The sequence below is a fragment of the Theropithecus gelada genome, chromosome 9, assembly GCF_003255815.1.
Source record: "Theropithecus gelada isolate Dixy chromosome 9, Tgel_1.0, whole genome shotgun sequence".
Taxonomy (NCBI): domain Eukaryota; kingdom Metazoa; phylum Chordata; class Mammalia; order Primates; family Cercopithecidae; genus Theropithecus; species Theropithecus gelada.
Window position 1 is genome coordinate 42,704,078 of NC_037677.1, and position 23,078 is coordinate 42,727,155.

General features: G+C 39.9%; 1 protein-coding gene across 4 annotated transcripts in view; it reads right to left on the minus strand.

Moving 5' to 3' along the window:
- Positions 1 to 20,392, minus strand: part of ZNF33B (zinc finger protein 33B) — a 45,782-nt gene extending 25,390 nt beyond the window's left edge. The window contains exons 1-5 of one of the 4 annotated variants that reach the window (XM_025397798.1): positions 20,281 to 20,388; positions 18,723 to 18,775; positions 15,075 to 15,153; positions 14,110 to 14,254; positions 13,739 to 13,834 (exon numbers count right to left, since the gene is read on the minus strand). In XM_025397798.1, coding sequence (XP_025253583.1) covers positions 13,739 to 13,834; positions 14,110 to 14,254; positions 15,075 to 15,137 — 304 coding nt within the window. In that variant the 5' untranslated portion in view covers positions 15,138 to 15,153; positions 18,723 to 18,775; positions 20,281 to 20,388. Of the gene's footprint in view, positions 1 to 13,738; positions 13,835 to 14,109; positions 14,255 to 15,074; positions 15,154 to 18,722; positions 18,776 to 20,280 lie in introns of all 4 variants that reach the window. The other 3 variants (XM_025397796.1, XM_025397797.1, XM_025397795.1) reach the window with 3 other exon arrangements.
- Positions 20,393 to 23,078: the final 2,686 nt, after the last annotated feature.

Below are 23,078 nucleotides of genomic sequence, written 5' to 3' on the forward strand. Positions count from 1 at the left end.
TGGCTGCTAATAGATTTCAAATCCCACCCATCTCCCCTATTACCCTACATTTGGGCAAGCCAATAATAAAGCCTAGGTAGTCTCTCCGTCAACGCCAGTAGGAAACTCAAACCAAACAAACTCCATCCTTTCTGTGTGCGCTCACCCCACCCCAAATTCCTAATGACAAGCAGCCATTCTTTCTCCCTTCTTTTTCAATCCACATTTAGACCTGCTTAGGAGCCTTCTCTGGTCTCCCTAGAAACCTGTCTCTATAAGTGATAAACTTTATTATACTCTTGATATCATTACCAGTTTTGATATCTAAACCAAACGTGGGGGGTAGGAGGGTTCATCCCAACTCTATGGGATGGACCAGAACAAATATGTAAATTTTTGAGATTGGGTTTTTTTAAAAAAGAGATGGCTTAATCTCTTGAGATTCATCCATAAGGTTACATGTATTGGTCATTCATTCCATTTTAATACCAGGTAATACTTCATGGTATGGACATACCACACATTATTTATCATTCAAAAACATCTGGATTATTCAGGTTTGGGCTATTACCCATAAAACTGCTATGAAATTTTTTTGATGGAACGTAAGTTTTTATTTCTCAAGGATAAATGTCTAACAGTGCAACTAGTGGTTCACATGCTAAGTTTGTTTTTAGTTTTAAATGGAACTGACAAAACTATTTTCTAGAATGACTGTAGCATTTTACATACCATCAAAAATGTACGAACAATTCAATTTCTCTAAATCTTCACCAGCACTTGTATTATCACTTTTATAGGGCAGGTCAAATAAGAGCATGATAAAAACATCTCTCATTATGACAAGTCTGGCTATAAACCTCTTTGCATTTATCCTCCTATGAGTTTGTTGAGCTTCTTGGATGAATATATTAGTGTTCTTCAAAAAAATGTGGGTGTTTCTGCGAATTCTTCAAAAAATTTTTCTTTCCCTTTCCGTTCTCTCATATTGATACTCCCATTTGTATATGCTGGTGCAACTAATGATATCTATTTCCTAAGGTTTTGTTCATTTTTCATTATTTTACTGGCTTTTCCTCAAATTACACAATATACATTGATCTGCACCAAACAACCCGGTTTCTGCCAATTTAAATGGCAGTTATTACTGTGTTGCCTGTTGATAGTCCCGTGCATGGGTCACATTTTTCCTATTTCTTTGCATATCTCATTTTGTTGTTGTTCTTGAACGGACAACAGGTCCACTCAGTTAACAGTGTTGAGTGACATAATCAAATGGTGGAGTACACAGCTCCAACCTGTCTCCCCACAGAAACACCAAAAACCAAGAACTACAAAAACCAACCTTGTTAGAACTCTGGAAGACAATTAAAGGTTTACAGTAACCAAGTGAATGCTAAATCAGGAAAAAGGCAACCTCAAATGGTGGCAAAGTTTTGTGGCATTTTTACTTTACAAGAGAGCCTCATTAATATTATGAGCTGATATCTCCTCAGAGATCAATTAAAGCCCTGAAGACAGATGGATGACATATATAAATTGCTGAAAGAAAACAACTATCATCTGAGAATTCTCTAGCTAGTAAAACTATCCTTCAAAATGAAAGAGAAATGAAGATAATCCCAGATCAACAAATGCTGAGAGTTTGATGTTACTAGGCCTGCTATACAGGAAACACTAAAGGGAGTCTTTCAAGATGAAATAAAAAGAAATTAGACTCAAATCTGGATGAAAAAATAAAGATTTTCAATAAGGTTAACTATATAGACAAATATAAAAGCCAGAGTCATTATATGTTTGCTTTGTAACTCCATTTTTTTACTTCCTGCAGGACTTAAAAGATAAATGGATAAGAACTAAATATAAATTTACATTATGGGCACATAATGTATAAAGACATAATCTGTGACAACAACTTAAAGGGGATGAGAAAGGTGCTAGGTAGAAGCAAGTTTTTCATATGATATTGAAGTTACAAGGGAATCAATTTAAACTAGATTGTCACGAACGTGAAAGTAATCCCCATGGTTAATTACAAAGACAATATTTTAAAAATATACACAGAAGGAAATGAGAAGGGAATAAATATAAAAATCAGGCCAGGCATGGTCTCATGCCTGTAATCCCAGCACTTTGGGAGGCCAAGAGGGGTGGATCACATGAGCCCAGGAGTTCAAGACAAGCCTGGCCAACATGGCAAAACTCCATCTCTACTAAAGACACAAATATTAGCTGGGTGTGGTAGCACATGCCTGTAGTCCCAGCTACTTGGGAGGCTGAGGCATGAGAATTGCTTGAACCCAGGAGGAGGAGGCTGCAGTGAGCCAAGATCATAACACTGCACTCCGGCCTGGGCAACAGAGCCAGACTTTGGTCTTGAAAAAAAAAAAAAAAAATGAAACATAAAGAAGGTAGTAATAAAGGGAATATGGGACCAAAAAAGGTATATAACATACAGAAAACAAAAATGCAATATGGCAGAAGTGCTTCCTTGTCAGTGATTACTTTAAATAATTGACTGAACTCACCAATCAGAAGGCAGAGGCTGGCAGAATGGATTTGATTTGATTTGATTTTTTTTTTTTTTTTTTAAAGACAGGGTCTTGCTCTGTCACCCAGGCTGGAGTGCAGTGGCACAAACATGACTCACTGCAGCCTTGACTTCCTGGGCTCAAGGGATTCTCCTGCCTCAGCCTCCCAAGCAGCTGGAACCACAAGTGCACACCATCACACCCAACCTTTTTTTTTTTTTTTTTTTTTTTTAATAGAAACAGAGTCTCACTTTGTAGACCAGGCTGGTCTCCAACTCCTGGTCTCAAGAGATCCTCCCAAAGTGCTGGGATTACAGCTGTGAACCACCTAGCTTCAGAACAGATTTTTAAAAAACATGATCAAACTACATGTTGTCCAAAACAAACTGACTTTAGATCCAAAGACACAAATAAATTAAAACTGAAAGGCTGATAAAAGATATTCCAAGAAAATAGCCACCAAAAGAGAACTGGGGTGGCTATACTAATTACACCCAAAACTGATTAAGTCATAAGCTGTTACAAGAGACAAGGAAGGATACTTTATAGGATATAAAAACTGTAACTACATATGTACCAAGCAGCATCTTGAAACATGTAAAGCAAACACTGACAGAATGCAAGGGAGAAACTGACAGTTCTTACAGTTAATAGTTTTAGACTGAGGCTGGGCAGAGCGGATAGCACCTGTAATCCCTGAGGTTTGGGAGGCCAAGTTAGATCACTTGATGCCAGGAGTCCAAGACCAGCATGAGCAACATAGTGAGACTCCGTTTCCACCAAAAAAAAAAAAAAAAAGATTGCTGGGCATAGTGGGCATGGTGGTGTACAGCTGTAGTCCCCTCAGGAGGCTGAGTGGGGAGGATCACTTAAGCCTGGGAGTTCGAGGCTGCAGTGAGCCATAATTGTACCACTGCACTCCAGCCTGGGCGGCAGAGTGAGACTCTGTCTCTTAAAAAAAAAAACAAAATACAAACGCAAATGAATAAAATGAATGAATGATACAAATGAATACAGATACAAAGCTACATACACACACACAAAAATACCAGTAAAATATATTTAATGGTATATTAAGAGGACTATACACCATGACCAAGTGAGCAAGGGGGATTTATCCTGGAAATGCCTGTGTGGTTCAACATAAGAAAATCAATGTTTAAAAAAAAAAAAAAGAAAAAGAAAGAAAGAAAGAAAATCAATGCAATATACTTCATTAATAAAACAAGTAAAAAAAAGGACATGATCATCGCAGTTGATGTAGGAAAGGCAGTTGACAAAATCCAGCCCCCTTTCAGGATAAATACATTCAGAAAACACAAAACAGAATAGAACTTCTTCAACATGATAAAGGGCATTTATGGAAAATTCACAGCTTGGCCCGGCGCGGTGGCTCACGCCTGTAATCCCAGCACTTTGGGAGGTTGAGGCGGGCGGATCACTTGAGGTCAGGAGATCGAGACCATCCTGGCTAACATGGTGAAACCCCGTCTCTACTAAAAACATAAAAAATTAGCTGGGCGTGGTGGCGGGCGCCTGTAGTCCCAGCTACTCAGGAGGCTGAGGCAGGAGAAAGGTGTGAACCTGGGAGACGGAGCTTGCAGTGAGTTGAGATCGCGCCACTGCATTCCAGCCTGGGCAAAAGAGCGAGACTCCGTCTCAAAAAAAAAAAAAAGAAAATTCACAGCTTTACATCATATTTACTGATGAAAGAAAGCTTTCCTCTTTAACATCAGGAAGAAGACAAAAATACCCACTTCTGCCAGTGCTATTTAACACTGCAGTAGATGTTCCAGCCAAGCAAGAAAAAGAAAGGCATCCATTGCAAAGGAAGATGTAAAACTATGTCTACTCACAGGTGATATAATCCTAAAGATAGATTATAAAAAATCTACAAGAAAGATACTATAGCTAATGAATGAACTCTGCAAAGTTGCAGGATACATCAACACACAAAAATCAGTTGTGTTGCTACACACCTGCAAAGAACAATCTGAAAAGAAAATTAAGAAAACAATTCTATCTATAGCATCATCTAAAATAAAATGCTATCTAGAAATAAAGTTAACCAAGAAGGTGCAAGACTTGTACACTGAAAACTACAAAATACTTATGAAAAATATTAAAGAAGGCATAAATAAAGGAAACAGTATCTCATGTTCATAGTTTGAGAGATGTCATATTGTTAAAAGGACAATACCATCCAAAATGATTTACAGATTTAACACAATCCCTATCAAAATTCCATCAGCATTTTTACCAAAATAAAAAGCTGATTCTTAAAGTCACATGGAATTATAAGGGCCCTGAATAGCCAAAACGATTTTTAGAAACAAGAACAAAGTCAGAGGGCTCAAAATGTCCAATTTCACAATTAGAAAGCTACAGTAATACAAACAGTGTGGTCATGGCATAGGTATAGACATACAAACAGAATACAAGTGAGAGCTCAAAAATACACTACCTATGGCCAACTGATTTTTGACAAGGGTGTCAATTCTATTCACTGGGAGAAAGAAAAGCCTTTTCTTTCAGTTGATGCAGGCCAAATATTGTCACACTACTGACATGAAATATTCACAACAGTCATACTCACAGAGACAAAATACATTAGAGGTTGCCACAGACTGGTGGGAAGGGGGAATGAGTAGTTACTGCTTAACGGTAATAGAGTTTCTGTTTGAAGTAATGAAAATGTTTTCGAAATTGTGGTAATGGCTATACAACATTGTGAGTGCAATGCCACTGGACTATACACTTAAAAACTGTTAAAACGGCAAATTTCATGTTATATATATTCTACCACACATAAAACAAGATACTGTCAAAATGCTTCCACATCTTTTGCTGAATACCTGACTGAATTTCTTTTGCATTTTTGTCAACAGTCTGTCAAATGTCTTAGCTTCGGCTGCTATAACAAAATACCATAGACTGTGTGGCTCAAACAACAGAAGTTTATTTCCTCACGGTTCCAAATGCTGGAAGTCTGAGATCAGGATGCCAGCATGGCCAGGGCCTGGTGAGGGCCTCTTCCCAGCTTGCAGACAGCCATGGTGAGGGCCTCTTCCCAGCTTGCAGACGGCCACTGCATGTTCACATTGCCTTTCCTCTGTGCACATAGAGAGTGAGCAAGCTCTCACTTCCTCTTCCTGTAAGGCACTAACCTCATCGTGAGGGCCCCACCCTCATAACCTAATCTAACCCTAATTACCTCCCAAGGCCTCCACATCTCCAAACACCACCACACTGGGGGTGAGGGCTCCAACTACATGAACATATAGTCTATAACAGCACAATCAGTGTTGAGGTTTTCTATTCCATTGTTTTATGTGTATGTTCTACTAATGTGTATATTCTACCAACATCCTGTCCTCTTGATTATTATAGCTATTAATATATACATACAGTAGTCATTCCTTATCCAAGGGGGATACATTCCAAGACATCCAGTGGAAGCCTGAAACCTCAGATAGTATTGAGCCCTATAAATACTGTGTTTTTTCCTAAATATACAAACCTATGATAAAGTTTAATTTATAAATTAGGGACAGGGAAAGATTAACAACATCATAAAATAGAAAAGTTACAACAATATGCTAGCATCACTATTGCACTTTAGGGCCATTATTAAGTAAAATAAGGGTTACTTGAACACATATCATGAGAGTAAATAATCAAGACAGTTATTAAGTAATTAACTCATGGGTAGCATATACAGCCTGGGTATGCTGGACACAGGGTTGACTCATGTCCTGGGACAGGACAGTGCCAAATTTCATCATGCTACTCACAACAGTGTACAATTTAAAACTTAGGAATTACTTATTTCTGAAGTTTCCTATTTAATATTTCTGAACCAGAGTTGACCTCAGGTAACTGAAACTGCAGAAAGCAAAACCACAGAAAAGGGGAGATTAATGTAATAAGCCTTAACACTGGATACAGTAATTCCTCCTACTATTCTTTTTCTCAAAACTTCTGAGAAAAATTTTCTCAAAATTGTTTAATATATATATGTAGTTCCTTTGACTGTTTATGCAAATTTTGGAATAAGCTTAAAGCTGAGAAAAACCTTACTGGAATCTTGACAGGAATGCCATTAAACCTACAGATCTGGCTGGGTGCGGTGGCTCACGTCTGTAATCCCAGAACTTTGGGAGGCCAAGGTGGGCGGATCATGAGGTCAGGAGATCGAGACCATCCTGGCTAACACTGTGAAACCCCGTCTCTACTAAAAATACAAAAAATTAGCCAGGCATGGTGGCAGACGCCTGTAGTCGCAGCTACTGGGACTGCAAGAGAATAGCATTAACCCAGGAGGTGGAACTTGCAGTGAGCCGAGATCACGCCACTGAGTGAGTCTCACAAAGTGAGACTCTATCTCAAAAAAACAAGCAAATAAACAAACAAAAAAACCTACAGATCAATTTGGAGAGAACTAGCATACTTACTGAGTTTTCCAATCTATCAAGAGACCATGCGTCTTCATTTATTTCAGTAGTCTTTTATTTCTTTCATCAGCATTTTTTAATTTTCAGCACAGAAGTCCTATACATATTTCGTTCAATTTATACCAAAGTATTTAATTTTCTATGGAATAAGTGGTATTATGTTTTTAATTTAAATTTGCATATGTTCATTGTTAGTGGAGAGAAATTGATTGTATGTGTTCATCTTGGACACTGAAACTTTTTGGAAATCATTCATTCATTCTAGAAGGTCTTCATTTTCTTCTCTTTTTTTGTTTTTGAGACAGAGTTTCGCTCTTGTTGCCCAGGCTGGCATGCAATGGCGTGATCTCGGCTCATCGCAACCTCTGCCTCCCAGGTTCAAGCGATTCTCCTGCCTCCCGAGTAGCTGGGATTACTGCTATGCGCCACCACACCCAGCTAATTTTGTATTTTTAGTAGAGACGGGGTTTCTCCATATTGGTCAGGCTGCTCTTGAACTCCCAACCCCAGGTGATCTACCCACCTCAGCCTCACAAAGTGCTGGGATTATAGGCATGAGCCATGGCGCCTGGCCTGAGGTTTTATTTTCTAAGATTCCTTGTAATATTCTACATATACAATCATGTCATATGTAAATATAAAGTTTTATTTCTTCTCTATGCATATGCTTTCTATTTCATTTTCTTGCCTCATTGTGCTTGATAGAAGTTACAATACTGCAATGAATAAGAGTGGCAAGAGCAAACATCCTTGCCTCGTTCCCAGTTTTACAGGGAAAGCATTCATCTTACCAGCAAATACATTTGCTATAGATATTTTGTGCATGTTCATTTATCAAACTGAGGAAGATCTTCTTAATGTCTTGTATGGAGAGTTTTTACCATGGATGGATATTCCATTTTGTCAAATGTTTTCTCTACATTAACTAAGGCTATATAATTTTTCTTCTTTAGCCTATGGTGGGCTAATTACATTGATTGATTTCTGAATGTTGAACCAGTCTTGCTTACATAACTCAAGTAAATCCCACTTGGTTATGGTGTATACTTTTTACATGGCTGTTTTCTGTTTGCTAGTATTTTGTTAAAGATTTTCGCTAGTAAATTTAGGGGAGGTATAGGTCTGTAGTTTTATTATTTTTGTACTGTCCGTATGGTTTTGACATCAAAATAATTTTTTAAATGTGTTAAGAAATGTTCCCTCTTGGCTGGGCGCAGTGGCTCACACTTGTAATCCCAGCACTTTGGGAGGCCGAGGTGGGTGGACCACGAGGTCAGGAGTTCGGGACCAGCCTGGCCAATATGGTGAAACCTCGTCTTTACTAAAAGTACAAAAATTAGCCGAGCGTGGTGGCATGCGCCTATAGTCCCAGCTGAAGCACGAGAAGCTGAAGCAGGAGAATCACTTGAACCTGGAAGGCAGAGACTGCAGTGAACCGAGATTGCACCACTGCACTCCAGCCTGGGTGACAGAGCAAGACCCTGTCTCAATAAATAAATAAATAAATAAATAATAAAATAAAATAATGTTCCCGCTTCTATTTTCTGAAGACATTGTGTAAAATCATCATTAATTCTTGTGTAAATGTTTGCTAGAATTCTCTAGTGAGGACTGCAGCTCTCTTGTACTTGGAAATTGGTTTTTTGGAGGTTTTTATTTAAAATTTAAATTATTTTATTCAAATTATGTCAACCTTTATGAATATCTATGCGTCATTCAAATTACCTGTATCACCCTGATTTGAGTTGTAATAGTCTGTGATTTCTGAAGAACTGATACATTTCTTCCATGTTGTCATTTTGTTTTGTTTTGCTTTGCTTTTTTGAGACAGAGTTTTGCTCTATTGCCCAGGCTAGAGTGCAATGGCGCAATCTCAGCTCACTGCAACCTCCCACTCCCTGGGTTCAAGCTATTCTCCTGCCTCCACCTCCTGAGTAGATGGGATTACAGGCATGCGTCACCACGCCAGGCTAATTTTTGTATTTGTAGTAGAGACAGAGTTTCACCATGTTGGCCAGGGTGGTCGCCAACTCTTGACCTCAGGTGATCCACCCGCCTTGACCTCCCAAAGTGCTGGGATAACAGGCATGAGCCACCACACCTGGCCTATGTTGTCATATTTATGAGCATAAAGTTGTTGACAAGATTTCCTTGTTATACTATTAAATGGATGGTGGAGTGATATTCCCTGTTTCATTCCAGATATTGATGATTTGTCATCTCATTTTATATTTTTAATCAATATTGCTAGACGTTTATCAATTTTATTGATTTTTTTCCAAAGAACCCTCTGTTTCATTAGTTTTCTCTACTTTTTCCTATTTTCAATTTTACTGATTTCTGCTTCCAGTATTATTTTCTTCCCTCCACTTAACAGTGGTTTTATTTTGCTCTTTGCTAGTTTCTTAAGGTAGAAAGTCAATTATGGGTTTGCGACCTATTATCCTCTTTAATGTTAGCATTTAGTGCTATACATTTCTCTACCAGCACTGCTTTAGCTATCTCCCACATATATTGATATGGTATGGTCTCATTTTCATTAAGTCTATGCACTTCTACTATTGAATTTGAGGCCTCTTCTTCACTCTAGACTTTATTTAGAAGTCTGAGGTTTAATTTCTAAATGATTAGATATTTTCCTATTGTCATTCTATTACTGATTTGTAGTTTGGTTTCATTATGGCCAGAAAACATACATACTCAGAATGATTTCAATTATTTTAAATCTGTCAAGGCTTATTTATGGCCCAGGATATGATCTATTTTTATGAATATTCCATGGACACTTCAGGAAAAAATTGTATTTTGCTGTTGTTGGGCACTATTCTTTTTCTTTTCTTTTCTTTTCTTTTTCTTTTTTTGAGACAGAGTCTCACTCTGCTGTAACCCAAGCTAGAGTGTAGTAGCACAGTCTTGGCTCACTGGAATCTTTGCCTCCCGGTTCAAGCGATTCTCCTGCCTCAGCTTCCCAAGTAGCTGGAACTACAGGCATGCGCCACCATGCCTGGCTAATTTTGGTATTTTTAGGAGAGACAGGATTTCACCATGTTATCCAGGCTACTCTTGAACTCCTGACCTCAAGCAATCTGCCCACCTCAGCTTCCCAAAGTGTTGGAATTACAGGCATGGGCCACCGCACCCAGCCTTGTTGAGCACTGTTCTACAGTGTTGCTTCAGTCCTGTTGGTTGATGTTGCTGTCCTGTTCCCTTCTATATCTGCCAGTAATCATGGCTGGTAATTCTACCAACTGCTAAGAGTGAAGTGATGAATTTTCCAACTACAGTTAAAAATGTGCTTTTCTCTTTTCAGCTCAATCAGTTTTGTTTTATGTACTTTGAGGTTTGCTAGAGACACATTTAGGATCATTGCATTTTTGTTGAATTGATCCTTTTGTCATTACATAATGTTCTTTTTGTCTAATAATTTTCTTTGCTCTGGAGTCTACTGTATTAGATATTAATAGTGACACTCTTTGTTTTGATTAATGTTTGTACAGTTTATCTTTTTATATGCTTTATCAACCTGTGTTGTTCACTATGTTATGAGTTTCCTAAGAAAACATTTTTAGGATGGGTGGAGGAAGATGGTAGACTAGAAAATGCCACCGATCATACCCACTCCCCTGCAGGAAGACTAAGATTGGCAACTATACACAAAAGAAGCAGTTTCACGGGAACTAAAAGTCAGGTGAGCACTTACAGACCATGGTTTTCACTTCATGTGGCTGAAAGAGAACAGTTTGGAAGTTCCTAAAAAAACTATAAATAGAGCTATCAAATGATCCAGCAATCCCACTCCTAGGTATATACCCAAAAGAAAAGAAATCAGTACATTAATGAGACATCTCTGCTCCCATGTTTACTGCAGCACTATTCACAAGAGCTAAGATTTGGAATCAACCCAAGTGTACACTCACAGATAAACAGATAAAGAAAATGTGGTACATATACACAATGGAGTACCATTCAGCCATAAAAAATCAGAGCTCCTGTCATATGCAACAACCTAGACGGAAATGGAGGCACAGAATATTAAATTTTGAATGTTATCACTTATTTGTGAAAGCTAAAAATTAAAACAACTGAACTCATGGAGATGAGGTAGAAAGTAAAAGGACGGTTACCAGAGGCTGGGAAAGATAATGGGGTAGGGTAGGGGGAAGGTGAGGATAGTTAAAGGGTACAAAAAAATAGTTAGAAAGAATGAATAAGACCTAGTATTTGCTAGCACAACAGGGTGACTATAGTCAAAAATAATTTCATTGTACATTTTAAAGTGACTAAAAGAGTATAACTGGATTGTTTATAACACAAAAGATAAACACTTGTGGGAATAGATACCCAGTTTACCCTAATGTGATTATTAGACATTGCGTGCCTGTATCAAAACATCTCCTGTACCCCAAAAATATATACACCTACTATGTACTCACAAAAATTAAAAATTTTAGAATCATGCTTTATGTTTTTTCTATTCTGCCAATTTATATTTTAATTAGTGTACTTTTTACATTTAAAGTAAATATTGCTCTGTTAGGCTGCTATTTGTTTTGTTTTCTATAAATATTTTTTATGGAATATAAATATTCCTAAATTTTAGATTCCATCTTGGTTTATTTACAGTGTTTCTAAGTGTATCACATTTTATAGTTTTCTCAGTAGTTGTTCCAGGTATAACAATGTACATATGTAACTTATCACACTCCGTCAGGCATTTTACCACTTCAAGTGAAATGTACCAAGTTTCATTCCACTTAGGCCCCTTTACCCTCCCCACTTTTAAAATATAATTGTGTTAAGTGTTTCCCCTACATACAGAGCATTTTGCTCCAACCATCGAAAATGATTCTAGAAACTCATGAGAAAAATATATTTATCCCCATTTCTGCCAACCTCCATTCTTCTTTCTTTCCTGAATTCCAAGCCTTCTTTTGTTATTTCCTTTCTATTTAGAGAACTTTTAGCCAATTTTTAAAGGTAGGTTTGCTAGCAACATTTTCTCTTAGCTTCCCTGTCTAATAATGCCTTTAGTTCCCCTTTACTCATGAATATAGTTTCAAAAGATACAGAATTTTTATTTGATAGTGCTTCTCTTTCAGTTCTTGAGAAAATATACTACTTCCTTCCAGCCACCACAGTTTCAGAAGAGAAATCCACAGTCATTCCCTGTAGGGAATGTGTTGCTTCTCCCTGGCTACCTTGAATATTTTTTTTGTCTTCAGTTTTCAAAGATTTAATTACAGTGGGTGTTTGCCATGGACTTAACTTATTTGATGTTACTTCAGACTTGGGAAAGTGTAGTTTTATAACTTTTGCTAAATTTGAGAAGGTCCAGCCATTACTTCTTCAAATACTTTAAACACCTCTTTCCCTTCTTTCTGATGTTACAAATGTCAGTTCTTTTGTTATTGCCCCATTTTCCAAATACCTAGAGAATCAAACCTCATCCCATTCCCTCCTGCCTTCTGGCTTTGTCTAAGCTACCACAATCACTCATAAGGAAAACTACCATAGGCCTTTAATGAGCTCTCTATGCCCTATGCTCTGCCCAACATTTTCTCTACACAGGTGAGAAACATCTTATAGAAATATAAATCAGATGTTGCTTATCTGCTGAAAATCTACCACTAAATTAAAAATAAAATTAACTGAGTAAGGCTTATGATAGGCTCACCTTTGGATTCTAGCTGCCTCCCTCAACTCACCTCCTGCCCTTCTTCCAATCAACTCCTCCTTTCAGTCACTGTGACTTTTTGGTTATTCCTGAAAACCACCAAGCACATTCCTGTCCAAGGCTAGCAGCTACTATTACCCCTGCTGAAAAGGAGCAGAATCCTCATGGCTCACATAGTCATTTCATTCAAGTTTCTGCTCTAATGTTGACCTCATTAAGGTTTCCCCTGACTGTTCCTGAAAGTACCACATTCAGCCAATCTAACTTGCTTTAATTTCTGTCAGTCTTCAAAACCACAGAACACTTAATACACATAAACATGTAAGTATATATACTTAGAGACGTAATTTTTTATATATATATATATATATTTACTTACTTATTTTTGAGACAGAGTCTCGCTCTGTCACCCAGGCTGGAGTGCAGTGGTGCAATCTCAGCTCACTGCAACCTCTGCCTCCTGGGTTCAAGTGATTCTCCTGCCTTGGCCTCCCAAGTAGCTGGGATTACAGGCACCTGCCACCATGCCCAGGTAATTTTGTATTTTTAGTACAGATGGGGTTTCATTATGTTGGTCAGGCTGTTCTCGAACTCCTGACCTCAAGTGATCTGCCCACCTCGACCTGTGCTGGGATTACAGGTGTGAGCTACCACGCCCGGCCCAGCCTAATTTTTTTCATTGTCCTCAGCACACAGCAAGTACTCAAAACTTATTTGCTGAGCTTAAAAATGAGTGTATAAAAAAATTATGACGACAGAATAAACACAAAACAATGGAGGTTAAGATGGGACACTGAAAGTGCTTTGAGAAAAATAACCAACAATAGTAAAGTTAAGGTGGGCAAAGACTGAACTATTGGCAGTTGTAAGAATGGTAAACATTCAAAAAATGATTCAAAAAATGATTCAAGAAGAAGAAATTTTTTGTGAGAAGTATCTGGAAGTTTGATTTAGGTATCAGTATTCTCCATCACTTTCAGAGGTTAGGACCCCTATGGAGATGTTCTTGAAAAACGTTCCAAAGTTGCCAATCCCTGAACTAACTACTGGGAAACAACAAATGCCCTGATGTCAATCTGTGTAGTACATATTAAACTCACCTGGAAAGCTCTGGCTTGGGAATTCTTCCTCCAGTCTCCATGGCTCTTCTCCTTGTTCTAGCCTGAAGATCACCTCTGGTTTGTGAACACAATACCCTGTTGACAGGAAATAATTTAGGATTTGGACAAAGCAGTCTAGACCTCAGGCCTTTGAAGCAGGAAGAAGCTTCTGGGGCTGCTTCAAGTTGCCAGTGGAACATTTTCACTGGAGAGGTGAACACAAGTATCTTCCGGTGCTCAGAGGTGATCAATCAACACTGACTCCTGAAGCCTAACCTTAAATATCATTAAACTATACAGACTGCCCATATGCTTCATAATCAAAAGAATAAACAAATGCTATTTAGAATGATACAGTGAACCGACCTTACCCACTGAGACAAGGTTGCTGTAGTTCTCCAGCATCACATCTCTATACAGAGCCCTCTGACTAGGATCCAGGTGCTGCCACTCCTCCTGGCTGAAGCCCACAGTCACATCTTTAAATGATACTGATCCCTGGAACTTCTGTTCTACCTGAAATGTTCAGAATTAGGTGGCATGAAAAAAGAAGTATGGGCTAATCCTTACCATGATTATTATTCAGAGTATTTGTTTTGCTTTATACTTTTAGGGAAAAAACATCATAACAGAAATATTCTGCCATTAATGCATTAAGATATTAATTCATGCAAAAAAAATCAAGTTCCTACAATGTACCTGAAACTATCATCACTGCTAGAAATACTAAGATTAATAAAAATCTTCCTGTGTTCAAAGAACACACAGAGTGGTAAGAAAATATATGTGGTAACATGTTATAAGTACTAAGGTGAAAGTACAAACCCAATAGACTAATGTTAGGAGCAAAGTTAGCTCTGCTTTGAGCTTCACTGAGGAAGTACAGCTGCTGGTTGAATTATGAAGAACACTCTGTTATGTTCTTTATAAGCATGGGGCCATGATACAAGCATAGGTGAGGGCCTCCAACACACTGCAGACTTCAACAAAAGGGCAGACAGCACAGGAGATGGCCTGGTGCTGTCTTGAGAAGAAAAGCCAAGCAAATGGGTTATAGAGTAATTTTAGACCAATGGTCTCCGAAGTATTTGATCATTTACCATTTTCAAGAATATTACTGTGAACTACAGATTTGTATTTACAAATCACAGAAATAAATTGTCAGTATATTTATTATGAATTCTACTTTAATTTTCATTTGGATTTAAAAATGTAGAAAAAGAGTGTGACATTTTCCTCATCACAATACATATCCTGGGTTCTAATCCTTTAATTCAGAGATAATAATAAGGATGTGTAGAAAATGGAAAGATTTTGGAACTACTATACTTGAAACATCTGTAAGGTACATAGAAGAAGATATCCAATTGGACTGTTCTGGATATCCTCTAGGGCGCATCTTTTAGGGATCACTGCTGTGAAAAAGGGAGAGCCAAAGATGAGATGTGAGCATATACTGAAATTACGTGACCAGGTTTTGTTTACAGAACCAATTCTATTGAGAACGGCAAAGAACAAAACAACTTTTACATAAACTACTGTAGAAGAAACCAGGTTGCAAATAGGGCACAGATAACAGGAGACAGAGAGCAACAAAATGTGGTCACCAATTCATTAAGAAAAAAAATGTTTCCTCTGCCTATCCCCATGAACAGCTGCCCAGATACAAGAGCCACAATGTAAACCAGGAAAGTTAGGGCAAAATAGGTTGGACACAGTATTCTAGCAAGAAATGTCCTAAATATATTAAATTTGACACATAGGTTGGGTGCAGTGGCTCATGCCTGTAATCTCAGCACTTTGGGAGGCCAAGGCAGGTAGATCACCTGAGGTCAATAGTTCGAGACCAGCCTGACCAAAATAGCAAAACTCCATCTCTACTAAAAATACAAAAAATTAGCCAGGTATGGTGGCCGGCACCTGTAATCCCAGCTACTCAGGAGGCTGAGACAGGAGAATCCCTTTAACCTGGGAGGCAGACATTGCAGTGAGTCGAGGTCGACACCATTGCACTCCAGCCTGGGTAACAAAAGCAAAACTCCATCTCAAAAAGAAAAAAAAAAAAAAAGAAGCATAATATGAAGATCAAAGATCAAGAATGAAATAAGGACTACAGAGACATTTATAATATAGTGGGTGTTCAAAGCCATCAAGAGAAAATCAGAAGGCTGTCAGAAAACTGGGGAAAAAAAATAATCAAGAATGGAATTGGAGGCCAGGCACGGTGGCTCGCATCTGTAATCCTAGTACTTTGGGAGGTCAAGAGAGGCGGCTCACTTGAGGTCAGGAGTTCAAGACCAGCCTGGCCAACATGGCGAAACCCCACCTCTACTAAAAATACAAAAAAATTAGCCAGGCGTGGTTGCGGGTGCTTGTAATCCCAGTTCCTTGGGAGGCTGAGGCAGGAGAATCACTTGAACCCGGGAGGTGGAAGTTGCAGTGAGTTGAGATCACACCACTGCACTCCAGCCTGGGAAACTCTGTCTCAAAAAAAAAAGGTAAGTAGTTCTTCCCAAATTTATATATATGTTCAATTCAACCCCAAAGAAAGGCTCAGCAAGTTATTTTATGAATACTAACAACATTTGTATGGAAATGCAAGAAACTAGGACGAGCCAGGATCTTGCTGAAGAAAAAAATGTGTTAAACCTCCTACTAGACACCAAGATGTTTCACCAAGTGTGGTACTGGCACAACCAACCAACAGAACACAGTCCAAAAAACACACAGACATATATATACACACAATTGACGACAAATATCACAATGTAAAACAGTGGGGAAAGGATGGTGTTTTCAAAAATAATTCTACATTAATTGTATGAAAAAAAGGAATCTGACACCTACCTCATACAAAAGTAGACACTCATTCCAATGAAAGAGACGTAAATATGAATGCCAAAACAATAAATATTTTAAAAGATAACAAAAGAGATTATCTTCATGACCTCGAAGTAGGAAAAGTCATCTAAAATAGTACACAACACCAACTAATAAACTTAATAAACTAATCTAGGGATTGGTAAACTTTTTCTGTAAAAAGTCAGACATTAAATATTTTGCCAGGCACAGTGGCTCACACCTGTAATCCCTTGGGAGGCCAAGGCAGGTAGATCACTTGAGGCCAGGAGTTCGAGACCAGCCTGGCCAAGTGAAACCCCATCTCTATTAAAATACAAAATTAGCTGGGTGTGATGGCACGTGCCTGTAATTTCAGCTACTTGGGAGACTTAGTCAGGAGAATTCCTTGAGCCCTGAACGCAGAGGCTGCAGTGAACCAAGATCACACCATTGCACTCTAGCCTGGGTGACTGAGTGAGACTCTCTCCAGAAAAAAAAAGAAAAAATGAGACATTAAACTTGGGGCTTTGCAGGCCAAAAGGTTCCTGTCACAACTAGTCAACTCTGTCACTGAAGCCACAGATTAAATGTAAATGAGTGAATGAGCAGAGAGGTGTCAGGATTGTGAAGGGGACAAGACGGCAGCTTCAGGAGTGCTGGCAATGTTTGTTTTGACCTATGTATTCATTACTTGCACCATGGATTTGTAATAATTCATTAAGTTCCATATTTAAAATTTAGGGGGTTTTCTATCTATCTGCTACACATGTAGAAATAAGATTCATTAAAAATTAAAATACGTAATCCCAACACTTTGAGAGGACGAGGCAGGTGGATCATGTGGTCAGGAGACTGAGACCAGCCTGGCCAACATGGTGAAACCCTGTGTCTACTAAAAATACAAAAATTAGCTGGGCGTGGTGGCGTGTGCCTGTAATCTCAGCTACTCGGGAGGCTGAGGCAGGAAAATCGCTTGAACTAGGGAATCGGAGGTTACAGTGAGCCAAGATCGCACCACTGTGCTACAACCGGGTGACAGAGCGAGACTCTGTATCAAAAAAATAAATAAATAAATAAATACATTTTAATTTATTGGCCCTGCACACTGGCTCACGCCTGTAATCTCAGCACTTTGGGAAGCCAAGGAGGGCAGATCACGAGGTCGAGATATTAAGACCATCCTGGCCAACATGGTGAAACCCCATCTCTACTAAAAATACAAAACTTAGCCAGGTGTGGTGGCACATGCCTGTAGTCCCAGTTACTCGGGAGTTGAGGCAAGAGAATCGCTTGCACCCGGGAGGTAGAAGTTTCAGTGAGCCAAGATCACGCCACTGTACTCCAGCCAGGCGACAGAGCAAGACTCCTTCTCAAAAAATAAATAAATAAATAAATAAATAAATAAATAAAATACATGTTAACTTAATTGATCAAACACTACATACAAAAGAAAATCGGAACCTGTGTAAAGTAAAAATGGAAAAAGCAGTTTGACTGAATAGGTTGTACTCATTACAGGGCTATCACTGGAAGGTTATTCACTGTGGGTTTCTATGCATCTGCCAGGAAGTCTTTGTGTCTTCAGAGGAGTCAGTCTGTCTGTATCCAGTGTCTTCCTTTCTGCCACGGTTGTTGGAAACATAAGAATGTATGAAGCTCAACTTACTGACTCTGACTTGGCCCTGCTATTGATCTGTTATTTTCTGTTCAATTTTTATCTATTACTAATTTCTCATCTTAACATATTGGCTCTTGGCCCAGCACGGTGGCTCACGCTTGTAATCCCAGCACTTTGGGAGGCCTAGGATTGACTGAGCTCAGGAGTTCACGACCAGCCTGGGCAACACGGTAAAACCCATCTCTAATAAAATGCAAAAAATTAGCCAGGCGTGGCGGCGTGCCTGTAGTTTCAGCTACTTAGGAGGCTGAGGCAGGAGAATTGCTTGAACCCCGGAGGCAGAGGTTGCAAAGGTAGCAGTGAACCGAGATGGTGACACTGCACTCCAGCCTGGGTGACAGAGCGAGACTCTGTCTCACAAAAAAAACAACAAAAACCAACAACAACAACAAAAAACCCTATTGACTCTTACAAATTTCACAAAGTCCACTGCAAAATAAAGTAGGGAATTAATAAACAACTTACCTTGTTCATTTTGTTCTGTTCTTGGAAAGATGGAGACAACTCTGAAGATACAGCTGAGTCAGAAAAAGAGGAATGGGGTCATGAAAGATTAGGCCCGCCTGGCAACTCCCAGATTCTTCTGCACCAAAAAGCCATACACACCCACTAGGTAAAATGCTCCCCCTGGGAAAATATCAATGTCCTCTGACACTTCGGAATAGGCGGTAGAAATGGTGAAAGACCACCCTAATATAACTCCAACATAATCATGTGGCTCTTGGGCACAAGATTTTTCACCTGGTGAAAGTAAATATTTACTTCCTTAAGGATTTCAATCTGCCTCGGTGTTCACAAAAAAATGTAAAATGATAATATCGGCCAAACAAGTTAATACATTTAATGAAGGAACATTAACACTAAAACCATTGTAAAAAATAGGACTAAGCTATCGATTTTCCAGTAATATTACTTAACCTCTGGTGAGTGACTCCACAGAAAGCCACAAGCGGCAGTGCTTCAAGGAAAAAATCAGTTTTAATTTTTTCATCTAACTTTGTTATTTCTCAAAAGGATGTTTTAAATTTGCTTTGACATGTGGAAAAGTAGACAATACTGGCTCAGGGGTCAGGAGATGTGACTTTCAGTCTTTCCTACTAACAAACTGTGATCCTGAACAAGTCATTAACCCTGACAAACAAACAAAAAAATATATATATTTTTTTTCTTCTAACAAATGAAGCAAAATTAGGAAATTCTTTTTTTTTCTTTTTTTTGAGACGGAGTTTCGCTCTTGTTGCCCAGTCTGGAGTGCAATGGTGCGATACCGATCTCGGCTACCTGCAACCTCCGCTTCCCGGGTTCAAGCAATTCTCCGCCTCAGTAGCTGGGACTATAGGCATGCGCCATCACGTATGGCTACTTTTCCTATTTTTTTAGTAGAGAGGGGGTTTCGCCACATTGGTCAGGTTGGTCTCGAATTCCTGCCTTCAGGTGATCCACCGGCCTCGGCCTCCCAAAGTGCTGGGATTACAGGAGACAGCCACCCAGCCAGGGCCAAAATTATGTAATTCTTTAAGATCCTTCCTGAGTGCAAGACCAAGTGAGGACAGAGGAACAGCAAATACCAAGATGCAGTGATGGACATGACCGGAGGGCAGTTAGGGACTTAGAGAGGATGAATGCAGAACTGGGAAGGAAGTCCGTAGGTCGGGGGGTGGTGGTGCGACGGCACCCGCCCTTCCCCACCCAGGTACCGCGCCGCCCTAGCACACGCGCACACGCTAGACCAGACAACTGCCCCTCCCGCAAGGCTCAGCCCGCGGATCGCGCAAGCGCACATGCCCTCCTCCGGGCCCCAGCAAAAGGGCAACACACGCCGCGAAGCCCGCTCCGTACAGAGGCTGCGCCTTTGATGAACCGGCCTAGCGTCCTGGCAGACATGCTGCAGCCCCGCCCTCCCCGGCTTCCCCTGTGAGGTCCCCGGTACTCCTGGCCACCACCTGGCACTGGTCCCGTGCCGCCCGCCCCCGGAGTCGCGCGAGGTACTCTCTCGGTCCCTGCCCAACCCGCCTAGGCTTACCCCGTTTCCTCATCCGGTTGCATTAGCCGTAGAAGAGCGCACAGACCCTTGAAATCCCGGGACCGCCTCCCACGCAAAACCTGAGACAAACAAAAGGAAAGGCGGAAACGCAAAATCGCAGAAGAGGTAGCCGGCGGGCCAAGCATGCGCAGAGCCCACGCGCAAAGCCTGGCGCTGTAGGCGCCCAACCTGGAAACTAACTTTCCCGTGAGGCAGCGCGAGCAGGCCTTCGGAGCACCCCCGCTAGGCAGTGAGCGGATGCGGTCTGAATTGGTGCGGGAGCTACCCGAAGCCCTGGCTCTCCCGGGGCTCCCCAAAGGGATGCACTGAAGGGAGGTCTGTGGGCAGTGAGTGTGCAGTTTAGACACAGACGCGTCAAGGAAGGGACAGCTGCGTGTCAGTTTCACGTTAAATGTTAGGAAGTAGATCTCGATTCAGTTTAAAAGACTGACACTATCGGCGATTCTTTGGGGGGGAGCGGAGGAAAGGGGGAGGTGCCTCGGAAAGCTACTTCATCAAAATCGTTAAAGCAGTAAACGGGAATTGTAGCTCAGTGAGAAAATAGACAATCTAGAAGAAGAAAATGTCACATATGATTTCCTCTGTGACATTGAAATTGCTTGACTATATGGAAATACATTTAGTCTCTCTGTACCTTTCTTAGGAAGACAAAATTCCTAAAAGAACATCAACAAATTTTTGTATTTTTTCTTTGATCTTTAGTGCATTGTGTACTTTACAAAAGCATTCTCAACTTTATCCACAGTAAGTAAAAACCTAAATGAACAGACAGTATACGTTTTAAAAAGCAGGAAAAAATGCCTGAGAAATGGCTATATATAGCTGTATCTATCTCTACATATAATATTGCTCTATTCAAAGTAGTTTGGCACCTGCTCCATGGAAATAAGACACCATGATTAAGAGTGTTCTTTAATATGTAGTAAATACAGCATTTCAAAACAGTGAGGGAAAGAATGGAGTATTCCAAAGAGCATGTCATTCTGAACAATTTGGAATATAGAGATATACATAGATCACATGTGGTAAAATTAACATGTATACAATATTGAAACATTTAAACCACTAAACGAGTATAAATTTTTGAAAATTGACATGTGGGCCAGGCACAGTGGCCCACACCTGTAATTCCAGCACTTTTGGGAGGCAGAGGCAGGAGGACCGCTTGATCCTTGGAGTTCAAGACCAGCCTGGGCACTATAAGATGGGACCCCTATCTCTACAAAAAATTAAAAATAACAATTAGCCAGGCATGTAGCCAAGCGCTTGTGATCCCAGGTACTCAGGAGGCTGAGGTTGGACGATCACTTGAGCCCTGGGTTGCAGTAAGCCATCATGGCACCACTGCACTCCAGCCTGGGTGACAAAGTGAGACTTTGTCTCAAAAACAAAAAACAAAAAACAAAAACGAAAAGGGATGTGATGCCAAAGACAGCAACTATAAATTTAGTATCAGTTACATTTTATAATACAGAAAAATAAGCAGCTCCATTCCAGCAAAACTTTTAAAGTCCATTATGATAATTGAAAGAAATGCAAATATGGCCAGGCATGGTAGCTCATGCCTGTAATCCCAGCACTTTGGGAGGCTGAGGCAGGCAGATCATGAGGTCAAGAGATCCAGACCATCCTGCCCAACATGGTGAAACCCCTTCTGTACTAAAAATACAAAAATTAGCTGGGCGTGGTGGTGTGCACCTGTAGTCCCAGCTACTCGGGAGGCTGAGGCAGGAGAATCGCTTGAACCCGGGAGGTGGAGATTGCAGTGAGCCAAGATCAGGCTACTGCACTCCAGCCTGGTGACAGAGCGAGACTGCGTAAAAAAAAAAAGAAGCAAATATTTGGGTAAAAATATGTGAAACTTTTATTGAAATTTACATTTTTAAATTTATGCTTTATATACTGAAAAGTTCACTTTATTTGGTGCATAATTGTATGAGTTTTGACAAATGCATAGATTTGTGTAACCACCACTACAAGCAAGATACAAAATTGTTTCACCTCTGTCAATAAAATTCCTCCATGCTACCTTTTTAAAGTCAGATTCTCTCACCACTCTTAGCCTCTTGCAACCACCGTCTATTCTTTGGGCCTATATGTTTGCCTTTTTAGAATATTATATAAATGGAATCATATAGTATGTAGTCTTTGAATCTGGTATATTTTACTTAACACAATGCAATTGAGATCCTTCCGTGTTGTTTTGTGTACCAATACCTCTGTTTGTTTTTCTTGCTGTTAGAAACAAGTGCCCAGTACCTCAAAGAAAACCAGCACATAGGCAGAAAATTCCTAAGCAGGGCAAATTTACTTCTGCAGAAGGGTGCAGCTTGCACGAGTCACGATCACAAGAGTACACTCAGAGGGGTGGGGCAGGGGTTTTTATCCCTGATGCAGTTCCTAGCACTTCTGTGTCCCTTCACCATTGGCTGGGGTTGGACCTCACAATCGAAGCTAACTCAATTGGCTAAGGTTTAAAATTGAATAAGTCTATTAGGCGGGAAGGAAGTGGCACTGTCCATTACTAGGTGGGAAGGCATATCTGGACTTGTCTGGGCACGGCAAAGGCGGGAAGGTTGTTTACAGAACAGGTAGCTAGGAGACAAGGAAGTACAAGGAAGTAGGTCTTAAGCAACAAAGAACAGGGAACTAATGCTTTTTGAAGAGGAATGTATCACCTCTGACATTGCTGACTCCTATTTCTTGGTATGGATTTACCAGTTTCCTTATCCATTCCCCTGTCCAGAGATATACAAGTTGTTTCCAATTGGGGAAAT